The sequence below is a fragment of the Durio zibethinus genome, chromosome 8 (genome assembly GCF_047325235.1).
Source record: "Durio zibethinus cultivar Kanyao isolate XHJ-2024 chromosome 8, ASM4732523v1, whole genome shotgun sequence".
Taxonomy (NCBI): Eukaryota; Viridiplantae; Streptophyta; class Magnoliopsida; order Malvales; family Malvaceae; genus Durio; species Durio zibethinus.
This window is the reverse complement of record NC_143169.1, coordinates 25,074,126-25,088,040: the sequence shown is the minus strand read 5'-3', so window position 1 is coordinate 25,088,040 and position 13,915 is coordinate 25,074,126. Positions and strand designations below refer to the sequence as shown.

General features: G+C 33.5%; 2 protein-coding genes and 1 non-coding gene across 3 annotated transcripts; 1 reads left to right on the top strand and 2 right to left on the bottom strand.

The window, feature by feature from the left end:
* Nucleotides 1–2,032: 2,032 nt before the first annotated feature.
* On the bottom strand, nucleotides 2,033–2,844 carry LOC111278179 (uncharacterized). The gene has a single exon (XM_089764936.1). The coding sequence runs from the start codon at nucleotides 2,668–2,670 to the stop codon at nucleotides 2,212–2,214; it is 459 nt and encodes a 152-aa protein (XP_089621062.1). The 5' UTR covers nucleotides 2,671–2,844; the 3' UTR covers nucleotides 2,033–2,211.
* An 826-nt stretch (nucleotides 2,845–3,670) lies between these two features.
* Nucleotides 3,671–8,209, bottom strand: LOC111278178 (putative hexosyltransferase MUCI70). Its single transcript, XM_022864731.2, has 9 exons — nucleotides 7,462–8,209; nucleotides 6,791–7,057; nucleotides 6,446–6,659; nucleotides 6,201–6,310; nucleotides 5,923–6,113; nucleotides 5,550–5,653; nucleotides 5,127–5,314; nucleotides 4,836–5,035; nucleotides 3,671–4,108 (listed from the first exon to the last, which is right to left on the bottom strand). The coding sequence occupies exons 1-9, from the start codon at nucleotides 7,703–7,705 to the stop codon at nucleotides 3,887–3,889; spliced, it is 1,740 nt and encodes a 579-aa protein (XP_022720466.2). The 5' UTR covers nucleotides 7,706–8,209; the 3' UTR covers nucleotides 3,671–3,886.
* Nucleotides 8,210–10,685: 2,476 nt separating this feature from the next.
* On the top strand, nucleotides 10,686–10,756 carry TRNAG-GCC (transfer RNA glycine (anticodon GCC)). The gene has a single exon. It is a non-coding gene; the product is annotated as a tRNA-Gly (tRNA).
* The last annotated feature ends 3,159 nt before the right edge of the window (nucleotides 10,757–13,915 follow it).

Genomic DNA, 13,915 nt, shown 5'->3' with positions numbered 1-13,915 from the left:
TTTTATTTTATTTATAATATTATTTTATTATATTCTATTATAATTTTGTATACCGAAATATACAGAGCTGGCTATTTGTCAGAACTCAGGCTTGTAGTTGATCTTGTATCAGATTCTTCAATTGCAAGGGAACTTTCATATTCTTTTGCAGAACTCATGATTTGTACTACTCCATGCCTGACCTGATCCCAGAACTGCGATCTCGTTCTGCCAGTAGAATGACGATAAAGCCATTGAACTTTGAGCAGGCCTTACGTTGGAGGGAGATATGAAATAGAAGTAGATACTACAAGTTAGGGCCGTTATGATCCAAGTCCAAAGCAACCATTTTCTGACAACTAGTGCCAAAGGCCTCAAGTCACGGGTAAAGTGGCCTAGACTTTTCTGCTTTAGCCTTGATGCTGCCTTTCTACTCAACATCTTTCTTGGGCTTGCATCACGAACCAGTTCAGCCCATTAGACTTCCCATAGGCCTCAGCCGCCAACAGATGATCCTGATTGTGCAAATTTTATTTATGATAAATAAGCGAGGCCAGGGACGAGTGGATAATCAGCATCACATCTGTCCCATCGAGCACATTTTGTTGGTTTTCTGTTTCTGAAAGATGCAAACAATGTAAAACCCTATGCTGATGGCCCGTTCTATTGCTTGAAGTTTTCTTGTAAATTCAATCAGTCATCACCAAGCACAGGCAGGCCAAAAGAAAACATATTTAAAGTAAACAACAGAGTATTCAGCAATCCTCATCTTCACTTTCAATAAACCTTGAACCATGAAGAACTCGGATAGACAGTAGGCATTAGTTATCAAAGATGTTAGCATAAAGAACCAAGTAGAAACAACAATTAAAGCAGCATTAATGGAGGAGAATTTCATTGAAAACCTATTCTATAGACTGTGGGCATTAGTTATCAAAGATTTAGCATAAAGAACCAAGTAGAAACAACAATTAAAGCAGCATTAATGGAGGAGAATTTCATTGAAAACCAATTAAAGCAGCATTAATGGAGGAGAATTTCATTGAAAATCTGTTCATCTTCACTTTCAATAAACCTTGAACCATGAAGAACTCGGATAGACAGTGGGCATTAGTTATCAAAGATGTTAGCATAAAGAACCAAGTAGAAACAACAATTAAAGCAGCATTAATGGAGGAGAATTTCATTGAAAACCTATTCTACATGATAAAAGGAAACTGGAATAGAAGATGAACAGATAATCAATGCAACAAGTGCAAGAATAAAGGCAGTAATAACCATGTCAATTCCACAACATATCTACATATATTTTAAGTAGCATGCATTTACATCTGAACATGCGCATCATTTATGAGAGAAAATTCATGTATTTAAATTTATCAACCAAAAACAAACGGTGATAAAAAAATTAATATGAAAGTAAAATGCTGGATTATAAGAGACTGTGGCTTCAGGTGAACTCTGCAGCTCAAAATTCAGTACCATAACCGCTTCCTGCCACTTCTTTTCAAGCTACCAAGAATTCAAGATAGACTTTCAACTTGGCAATTTCCTCAACCCTCATGCCGTTTTCAGCTCATATCCATATCCAGATCAAGACTTCACATATACCCTTCTTCAAGTAGATGTTAAAAGTTACATTGGCAATATATATGGCTTTGTTTTTTGTATAATCAATCATATTTCTACATTGCAACTTACTAGTTTCTAAGCTCTATATGGACCTAAATGGGTAATAGTAAATCAGCTCTTTAGAGATCATTCCAAAATCATTTGCATCCAATTTATGAAAGAAAGACATAGTATACTCTCTGCAACCCCACCTCTTTCATTGGTATTCTTCATCAGAAACTAAATAAAAGAGCACTTATTTCAGCTCCCCAAAGGAAAAAAAAAAAAGAAGAAAAAAGCACCCTTCAATTACTCAAAATACATATTTGCAACATCTTAACACATACAAAGAACAAAAGGATTAGGCTTGAATTTCACATCAGAAATCACCATTTCACATTGTAACCAATAGTTTGCCAATCAGCATATGCACCATTTCAAGTGTAAATAAAGCTAAAGGTGAAAATTTTCTCAAATTCATCTTAGACTACGTTTCAAAAGGACTCACATAACTGAATTTCACAAAATATACACGTCCAAATTACAAAATAAAAAACAGAAAACTAATTGAAAAAGCAGCAGCAAAAAGGAAAATGTAAATTTAATCAGCAAAATTAAATCTTAATCATACTTTTCTCTCCAAGAGTAAACCAGAAAGAATACCCAAGAGAGAGCCAATAAAATGTCGCCAACTGTCTGTCTAAGCCAATCCCAAGCCAAATCCTCCACTCTTCTCTCGAACCAGAACCTCCAGATCGCCACGAAGACATGCAAAACCGTGCAGCCTTTGGCAAAGAACGATTGGAACTCTTTGTCTTTAACAAAAGAGACCATGAACAGCAAGAACCCGATTGCGAATAGAAGCAAACCCGAGAATGAATCAGAGGTCCGGATCAAGAGCTGATCATGTGGGGTTGAGCCCAGGAGTTTCGTGGCTGTCTCGATCCCGTGCGTGAAGGTGTAAATTTCCATCATGTGGAACATCATGAGTGCGCCGCTTGATAAGGCGATCACCGAGTGGAGGAGACAGATCACCATGAAGGCTGACGATGATGGTGACGATGATGATGTTGTTGACATTTTTTTTCTTTTGCGGGATTTGGTTTTTTCTTTCTAAATTCGACCAGACAGTAGCTAAGGATTTGTTAAAATAGACATGGTTGCAGTGGAATCAAACCCTAACCCGAAGCTCATTCTAAGAAGCTGAAGATGGATAAGAAAAGGGAAAGGAATCTGTTTTGTTTTGTTTTTGTAGGTTCAGCCTCGCTTGTGACACTGCCGGAGATAAGGATCTGGTGGGACCCTCTTTGAGACATGAAATAATCTGCTTGTCCTATTAAGAACACGTGGCGGATTATAAGTAGTGCCGACAGTTAAACTTACGCCGGACTTAAAAAACGTCTTGTAAATTTAACCCTTAAATAGAGAGAGAGTTTGTAAAGTTTGTATTGGTTAGTAGTAGACACGATCAGATTAGATATAATTTTTAAATTTTTATAAATTTCGGATTGAATCTTAAATAAAATTTTTAAAATTTAAATTTGATCTGATACAATTTAATTCGAATTTATATATATAAATTTATTATTATATATATGTAATTATATATAAATTAATTAGTATATACAAAAATTAAAAATAAAAATTATATACATGAATTAAATAATTAAATTATTTTATTTTATTTTTTTATTATATAAATTAAATTTAATAAATGAATTTAATATTTATTTTTTTAATTTAAATTAAATTTTAAAAAATTTTAAAATTTAAAATTTTGAATCAAACTTAAATAAATATATAAACCACTAAAATCAAACATAAACTCAATATAAATCTATTTCGATCCATAAACATTTCTAACTATAAGTTTCAAAGAATTTTAAAATACATAATTCTGCTTTTTTTGGAGAGTTTTTATCAAATCAGCTAACTCGAGATTAAATTTAGATAATTAATTAATATAATTATTTTTAAAAAGCAATAGAACTGAATTATCAGCAATCATGCATTCAACCAAAAAAAAAAAAAGGGTTACCGCAGGAGGATTTTGGTGGTAACCCATATATATTACTAATAATTAAAATAATTTGGGACTATATTTTATATACAACAAAAAAAATTAATGAAAATAAACAATTGCCAAAGTTTAAAAGACAAAAAGACAAAATTTTGGATGAACTGTTTTTTTTTTTTTTTCTGAACTACAACAATCTTGCATGATCTTCCAACCCCGCCATGAATGTTTCTGAAAGTGGGGAGGAAAAAGAATGGTAATTTGCCTCGACAAAACTTTTTAACTTGAAACCATTTCCTTGACAATTTTGCGACGTCGTCTAGAACCTGACCTCCGATCTCTTCCACGTCTTGGTGAGACCTTCCTGAGTGGAGCAGTAACTATTGTTTCACCTGAAAATATCCTAGGAGGATCATTGGCCAAATATGGTGGTGGCGGTGGAGGATAAATGGCAAGAGGAGCCATCTGAGCCAAATAATCTAAAACTTCCTTATGGTATTTCTGCAAGTAACATCAAAGAGAGGGTAAGTCAAGAAATCAAACCAACGTTGGCTGCCCAAGAGAATTAAAGATTTACATTCGATGTAAAATTTGATGGTTAGATTACAGGTTCTAGCAGATCCTACATGCAAGGTACGGTCATGGAACAATCTTACAGATGTGCAAGAAATGAATCCTTGCCTAATATGGATGTGTGAGAGTGGTAACAATTTCCAAATCGTCCACGGCGAGAAAGAATCAGTCATCAAGTAGTATAATGGAAGCATGTTTGAATCACAGTTTATCGATAGGGAGGCATAAGAAAAGTTAAATTTTGGAGATTCAATGAGGTTTAACTAAAAAAGATTTGCTCCCCCCATGAAGAAAATAAGCACCCAAAATTTTGGAGATTCAGTGAGGATTCCATGGCTTCATCATCATGGAAAGACAGTGGCTGCTACATATAAAGAGGCTGCCATTGGCATCAAAGGCCAATTTACAGCAGTAATTATGCATCAAAGAAAATACCAACAAACAAATAAAATTAGGTTCAAGAGACAGTGAAGTGCTCCTCACAAACACATGCAATTTCAGAATATCTGAGTAAACAATTAGTTGTATTGTAGGAATTTTGAAACTAAACTGTAACAAGGGATTATTAGCCGACAAAGGGAGTCCATTTGTTAAATTTACAGCATTAAATTACTTAAGCATATTTCAGAATGCTGAAAAACAGAAAAATAAATACCTGAACGACAAAGTTGCGCCTCTCACAGTCCAAGAACATATTTATAGTCCAATTTGTCTTTGCCGCAATCTTATCCCTTACAGTTGAAAAACTAATTTGGTCTCTGGAAGTAAAACGGTCAACTTCATTGAACCAAAGACACGTAAAGAGGTTGCTAATAGGAACATGCTCTCTTATTATTACACATCCTTCAGGAACATCTGCAGAGACAGCCATTAAAGCAAACTTCATTAAAGCTGAAAGAGGCATAATCAAACACAATAACACAAGAGCAAATATCTTGCACCCTACCACTTGTGATAGGAAGTTTAGCCTTGGAATATGGGGTCAAACCCTCTTTTTTATAAAAGTCGACCTGAATGTCAATGGAGGCATTATCATATTTACTAGCAGCTTTATTTGCCTCAGCTTCATCAAACACATCAAAGCGTTTATAATGCCTAGAAATTGCAAAAGTAGCATTTTTTCTCCACAAGAACCTGAAGGAACACTCCAAGGAGTTAGAATAAACAAATCTGGGCCCTGAAACCAGCTTAAACTAAAAGACACAAGCAAAGCTACGGAGGCCAAAACTTTTAATGTCACAGTATTCATGAGAGTAATCACAAAGTGATTTTAGATGCATATCCAGTTAATATTTAATCTAGTCTAACTTCAACACATAAGACTTACGAATCTTATAAAATTTGGGAGCTGGAAAGAATTCCAAGGTACCTCTCAAGAATTTGATAAGGATCAGCAACAAGCTCAAGTTTCCCATCAATCCACAAAGAAAAACGAGCATTGGGAAATAGCCTATGTTGTAGAAGCTTTGGGATCTGTTACAGGCATAACATGAGTCAAAAGGCATAAAACTTCTTTTATATGCATTTTTAACCTATAGGAGGATATTGTGGGATCAAGCTTATGCCTTATCTCAATTTCTTTTCTGTAAGGTTATGTCAAAAACAAATAAAACCTCTCGGTTCCCATTTGCTTAGATTGAATCAAGCAATGTGGACCATATTCATCGTCATCTACTAAACTCAGAATTCTCTAACTCTGATCTAAAATCAAATGACATATTGTCCACATTTTAAACATTTACCTTTCCATTGCGCCTTCCATCAGAGTAAGGAAGATTATGCACAACAACAATTCTCCATACCCCAATCTTTTTACTCTCATGCTTAGCTTTCAAGTCAGCTTCTGTTTCTTCATCAACAAACATATAGAAGCAGATAGTCCGCTTGGAATATTCACTAATATTCTTTGGCTGTTGTATGATATCAAAAGCTCCTGAAAAAGAAATGGATCATTCAATAAAAATTCATTGCCTCCAACATAGGAATTGAACAATAAAATAAATATAGTAAAGTTTGCTACCAAATATTGCTGATGCAACAACCACTCCATGACATTGCTCCATCTCAAGAAGATCATTATCATTGATGTTAAATCCTGTCCTATGGCCAGGTTTGTTTCCTTTGACAAATCTGGAAAATGCGCAACACACATCGATCAAAATGTTACATTGGCAAATTAGCAAATATGATTTAAAAGATTAAGAATACAAAATCATATTCACTTTTAAAAATTTGACCCAAAAAAAAAAGAGAGGTGAACCATACCCACAGTGCACTTTCATTGACTCTCTTATGTCATATGAATCATCCCGCTCCTTCAAAGTAGGATACCCACCAAAGTCTGAACCTCCAAATTCTGTCTCTTTATTTAAATTTTCCTCATAAATATATGTTAAATTCTTAAGTACTGGAGAAAATGATGGGACTTTTGGCATCAATGCAACAGCTTCCTCCACAGGAAGGTAACATACAGGACAAGCTACATCATAAACAAGTAAGAAAACTTAGAAACTATATTTCAATGAGCCAAAACCTGAATTGGCAATGTCAAAATACCAAATCCAAAATAACTAAATTGAGAAAAAAATTACAGAACAAAAGAAAACTTACGACGTGGTCCAGTTCTTTTTTTGTCTGCTGGTGGAGGGGGTAAACTAAAAGTGCTGCATGGATGCCCTGGAGGAAGAGTGTAGCCTAGAAAATATGACGGAGGAGGAGGAGGCATTACCCTAACTTCAGTTCCTTCAACACTGACTGGTAAAGACGTCCAATTGTCTATTTTGATACGTTGCACTTCATTTATCAGGGGAGATCCAGAATTATTTAGGGGCAAATTATCATTTAGCTTAGGGACATTGTCACTTTCCTGATCATCACCTGTAAACAAGCCACGATACATTCAAATTCACATATCATGCCCTCACACAACTCAAGCCAATTGGCAGCAAGAAGTCCAAAACAAGAATAAAATGTAACCAGCTTGAGCTAAAGACATATTATCGAAAACCAAAACAAGGGAGCAAACTAGACAGTCCTCGAGCTTGAAACTTGAATCTAACGTTCGCAAACCTCTAGATGCCCATTTCTCAATTCAAACACTCCAACCAAAACCGAAACACTGCAGATAATAACTTTACAACTAAACTCTAATCAATGTTGCTACACAAAGTAAACATAGATCTTGCCCACTTCTTTAATCAAAATATCAGAACAACCAGCCTAAGAATCACGAATTCACTATGAACAATCCAGTAATGAAGAGAAATAAAGAAAAAACCAACCTTTGCCAACATACAAGACCCAAACAAAAACGGCAGCGGATATGACACAGAGGAGCAGCATTCCAACCTTTTTGCGGCCAGCGAACTTACAGATCCAATGAACCAATGTCTCCTTTTCCTTAAACATTTTAGAAGGCTTAGTTCTTGTTGCTGAAAGCGCTTGAATTGGCAAAACCCCGTTTTGCAGCTGTTTGTCCAAAGACCCATAACTCCCAGAACGAATCCCCAATGACCCTCCGGTCATTGTTTTCTTTATTAACAACCCCAATTCACTCCTCTCATCAAACTTTACTTAACTATATAAAATGATAATCATCAAAAACAGAAACATAAAACCTATACCTTCATTACTTAAAAAACAACACAACAACAAAAATCCCACTTCAAAAAGAAGCTGTTGGGGCGGCGCCAACCAAATTGAAGTCAAATGCAGTTCAATAATCAAAAAGTTGAGAAATTTGAAGAAAACAAAATCTGGGTGTTTCAGTTTTTGATTGGTCGACAAGGGTTTTGTGAAATCGAGGGAAGTGGGTATTGTGATCAAATCTCAGATCACAATTTTCGAGTTAATACGTTTCTTATTACAAGCTTTTTTCTTTTGGATGAGAGTGGATATTGCAAAAATGGGGAAAATTCATCGTATATTTTTATAATGACCAAAAATTAAATACTGATAGGTTAATCCATCGCCTAATACTCTTGATGTCAAAGAATCGGACGGTGATGGTTTGTATTTGGCTTTTGTAATAAAATAAAGCCCACCGTAAACCTAAGCAAGACTTTTTGTCAAACAAATTTTTAATGAAATTTCAATATTGATTTATAAAAGTTTGCCTGTTGGATTAAAACATAAGACCACAGAATATGAACTGATAAGGATCTCTGTGTCCTTTTCTTTTCTTTTTTCCTTTTGTCTTTTCGTAACAGCGTTTTTTGAACTTTAATCTCTTCTGAAACATATTACTAAGATATTATATTGATGAAAAAAATTGACGAGGACAAGTGATAGAGTTACGGCGACAACAATTCAAATGAAATCGAATTAAATTTAAATTTTTAAAATAATATATAATATTATAAAATTTTGAAATCTAAATTAATTTTTTTAAATAATTTAATTTAAATCGAATTTTATTGATTTGATTTGATTTATTAAATTTTAAAATTTTATTTTTATATATTATTTTAATAAAAATTTAATAGATTTAAATATATTTATATATAAAATAATTATTTTATTTTATAAAAAATTAAAAAAATATAAAAATTAATAAAAATATATAATTCTTCAATTTAATTTTTCAATTTTTTTCATTCTTATCTAAATTTAATATATATAATAAGGTCTCTTCACTTATAATTAATTAATTTTGAATTAAATATAAAAAATAGTATTAATTCTTAAGATAAATATTTTAAAATTTAATTTTAAGTACATACTCTAAAATTAAAGATTATAAAAAAATGATTATTTTTAATACTATTTTTGTCTAAAAAAATTTAAGACTATTTTATTAGGATTTAGACATTAATATTGAAAATAATAAGTTACTATTTGAGAGAAGGGCAAATGGCAATGATGGACTCCATTGATTTTCAATCAAACACAGGCAATTATTAAGTTGAAACTTGAAGCAAATGCATTAAACTCAGCCAAAATCCAAAATTTCTCTTCAAATTTATCTTTTCTGCATTTAGATTTTTGAAGGAACAAGTTACAGCTTATCTTCTGCTATTTCCTTCTTGCATTTCAATTTTCAACATTATTATGCTTGGGACTGTTTTTGTTGTCTTCAATAGATTCAAACTTCCGTGGCTATTAAATCAAGAAAAAGCTGCAAAACCAAATTCATGGATTTGACTTTCCCATCTAGAAAAATAAGATCATAAATGAAGAGTATGGAAAATTAACCCTCCTCATTTTGATTAAGATTTAGGTCCAAAATTTTTTTTTTCTCTATTTATGAGTCAAAACAACTTGTTAATACGTAACCCGGATTTCTCTTTGCAACAACTGGCTGCTGCTGTCATTTTCTCCCTTTGTAGCTTGCTTTGTTCCCTTTTTCTTCTCCATCAATCTTACAAGTATTACTTTTTGATAATTATATAATAAAAATTAGGCCTTCCCTCAGTATTTAATACAGATTAAGAATGGCAATTTATTTCGTATTTCGAGAATTTCAAGAAGTTCCCATCATCAGCTTGCGTAAGAATGTCAAACAACTTGTATTAAACTATTAATGGTGTCAAGCAATCCACCTAGAATTTCAAACCTCGATAGCAATCTTGCAATATCTTCATCATCCAAGGGGCAAAACCATAAAACTCGGTCACATTGAAAAGGTTTGACTATGGGCTTTCAAAACCTTGCATGTCGGCTAACATGGTTGTTTCCTTGTTTGTCTGCCCTACCTTCTCAATTCAATCCCCTCCCTGTTTCGTTTACCTTTTGCATATTTGCTGCAAAAGGTGAAGTCCAGGGTTATATGGGTTAATTACTCTCAAACTTTTGGCTTTGCAACAAATCCTATATTCGATGCTATTCGACAATCACATTCCTCTTCCATATCTCTCTCTTGGACAAATACCATAGTGGAAAGTAGATAATCCACCTTCATTTCCAAAATGAGAACCACTTTTGCTTTTACTGATTTTGATGCACCTTGGATATCAGATTTGGACAATAATTAAGCTTGCTTAGGAAGAACTGCAAGATGAAAGACCATCAATCATTAGGTTGGAAGGGGCTTTTCTTTGTGGTGTTTGCTCCTTTATAATAGTATCTTTTGCATTATTTTTCTGTTAAATTTTTAAAAGCTAGGCATGTCATTGTACATATCTATGTTTAAATAACTTTAAACCCACATTGAGATGATTAAAGGATGAGTTTTAGATTATGATGTTAGCCATGGAATTGCTCCTTTATTGTATGTTGTTTGTCTTTGTACAATCTACCATGCCAAGAAACTATACTGGTTGGCCCAGGGAAATCCTCCTCAGCTCCTTATGGACTGGGGAATTTTGGAGAGTTAGTGCTTTTGCAGTTAAAACACATTATTACAGAAGTCAAGTTGTCCTTATCCAACTACCACCCACCACATTGGTATTCCTTTGCAAGGAAATTGTGCTCTAAAATGATTCTGCCCTTTTTTAAACCAGCTATGGATGAAATGATTATCCCCTGATTCCTAAATATGATAAAAATTTAACCAAAACTTAAACAAGCACCAGTGGTCTAGTGGTAGAATAGTACCCTGCCACGGTACAGACCCGGGTTCGATTCCCGGCTGGTGCATCTTCTCTTTTTGCTTGTCATTACTTTTTTGACGTTTCCTCCAGGTTACTGTCATGGGCTCAAGCACGCTAGCTTATCTAGTGCTGCATTTTGGGTGAGCTTAACAGTTTGTTCATTAGTATCCTGTCTGCATCAACTTCTTCGCAGAAAATATCGGTTTTAGTGATACCTAATATGAGTGGATGCAGGGTTTGATCCACTATGTGATACAGGAAATCTACCTAATTATTTCTACCAAAATATAATCATGTTTTCCTTTGGTTCCTCGTACGGCATTGAGTTAGCCAATGGTGCTGCCATTTGGTGTTTTCTTACCAGCCCAACATTCAGTTCTTTAATTGCACCCTTATCTTTAGGATGAGTAAAATTTGATCTGATTAAAATTTTGTTTCATGACCCTGTGGACGTCCTGGAACAATGATTTATAGACAAGTATAACTCCACTAGCAGTGAAGTGGAACTATAGAAGACTTTTCTGACTGAGAATTTTTAGCACCATTTTGAGTTTTTAACAAAGTATTGTTGGATGGATCTCTGTCATGTGCCCTTACTTTTTGGGCTTAAACTTTCTTTGGAAGAACAATTTGGTCCAAATTTTCTGGACTCCAATGGATTTTCCCTCCGATCATTATTCCTGTAGAAAAAGGATTCCAAGTTACAAACCATGCAAAATTATTAAAGCAGAAGCATTCATTTGTCACGATATTACCATCCATCCCATCAAAAGCAAGAGCCTATAGCTGGCATTTGTTGGTAAATTCGTCCACGATCTGCTCTTCAATTTACATTTGTGTATGGTATCAGTACTGTATAGTAAACAGTAACATGAACAATATCACCCTATATATGAAGAGTGCCAATTTCCCCCTAGATCTGCGGTGCAGATAATATATCAAACAGTAATAAAGAATATGAAGAATAATAACAACGATTTACGTAGAAACTTCTAATCCCGGAAAAAACCAAGGACTGCCAAAAACAAATCACTATATAAAAAATTGTTACAATTACATAGACTTTACTACTCACCCAAACTTAATCCTATTTATCAAGCAAATTCTACCCAAAATCCCTTACACGCAAACACTTGCAAAACAAGTGAAAAAGAAAAGAAACAAGCGATTTTGCTATTGCTTCTGAAGGATGCCCGGATGCCTTGTAATCCTTGCTTATTTATAGGCAAGGCTGCATCAAATTTTCCTCTTCAGTGGCTTGATTTTCAAGACCGAATTCGGTGCTCTCTCCCTTTTTCTTCATTTGTTTGCACATTTTCTTCATTCGGTGCTTTTGTTTCCAGCCAAGAAATGATTAGCTTATATTTATCAAACTTTTCAGAATGAATTATTTAGCCTGTTGTCTAATAGCATTTCTAGTCATGATAGCAATCAGAATTTCCAGTTTCCATTTGTCAAAGAAAGCTCCAAACCTGTCATCTGTCATCACCAGATAGCTTGTCTCCAATTCTCGTATTCACATGATCAACAATGATAACCAAGAACACTACTATTATTGCTAATGTAAAATACATGAATAATCACTCAATTTTTTAGATGAAAGCCTGTGTGGTTATACAACTTTTAATACTATAGTTTTGCATCTGTTTACCATTTTATAATGGCAATGTCCTGCAACCTGCATCTTGGTTCTGGAAATATTGTCCAAGCCTTTTCAACTTAGAAACTTACAGACATGAAAGAAACACTGCAGCAAGAACTTGTTACTTGTATAATCTATATTCTGTATCATTTACTTAAGACCTCGAATCCTCTTCTCTAGGATTTGAACAGGCCAAGCTTAATTCATAAAATTTCATTAATTGCTCAGCATAAATGCAGATGGTCACACTACTCATGTAAATATCATTGTTAGAATTGTTCATCAATCATTCTTCGCATTCATTTCTATCCTTTAGTCTTCTCTAGAAAATGAAAAAAGGAAGAAAAAATTTCTCCAACAATCTCACTGGCTCTAGGGTATTGGTGATGTTTTACCAAGAACAATGAATTCTTGTTGAAGTGAGGAGGATAATATGATCTAGAAAGAAATTATAAATCTCAAATCAACTATGTTTTAGAGTTGATCTTATGATATAAATATTCACACCAGTTTCAATTTATGAGATATCTTTTGTGAGATAAAATCACAAGGTTCAATGAGATAAAAAAGACAGTACCTCACAAATTGTTATAGATGGTGACATTTGATATCAAAGTCAACTCTGAGGTATTAAATATATCACCAAGATGGTGGGTTCTCATTTAAGTAAAAAAGGATGTCCAAATGGAACAAAAAACTTGCATGAACCGTGAGGCTAAATGAATTAAAACAGATAATACCTTATAAGTTAGTATGAATCGTGATACAATATTTAATTAAAAATGTGTTTATTCTTGCTCGAAGAATTAAATGTTTGCATCTTCATTCTCTCAAAAAAAAAAAATCATTTTGCATAGTGATAGGTTAAAAGTTAAAGCGCGATTCAATTATTTCAATCCAATTATGCACACTTACTTCAATAATTTACCAGCATAATATTCTACTTTCTAATCCAACCTTGTCCTGACCTAAAAAAAAATTTCTCTTAACAGCATCACTAAACATATTGTCCCTAGAAAGTTCATGTCTGAATGCAATTATGTTTATTCTTACTTTGTCTCAACAGAATAAATATACCGATAATAATAAAGCAAATTTAGTGTGGGACATGGTTTAATTATATATTTCTACTCAATTCATGGAACCCTAATCCCATTGTATATGCAGGGTCATGTCAAACAACTATCTAGCTATCTGCCTTTATTGCAATGGACCATAATGCTAGATTTGGTTTAATAACTATCTGAAACTGCTAACTTTACAATATTTTTACTTTACTTTTATTATTCCACACTTACCAAATTTACCATTTCTTGGGCAAGAAAAATTCGAATTTTGAGCATCTTGTGGCTAATATTTAGGCTTAATTTTTACAAATTTACCAAATCAACAGCTTTCTTACATGCTAATTTTGATTACTTTTGGATTAGAAATGATTAAAACAGACTGTAATTTGCATGGAGTTTACACAAATCCAAGCATTAATAGAAAAACCAGTGTTTAGATAAGCGATAATCTTAATGTCTAGTCTACTGTTTATGAAATCTTATCATAGAAATTAAA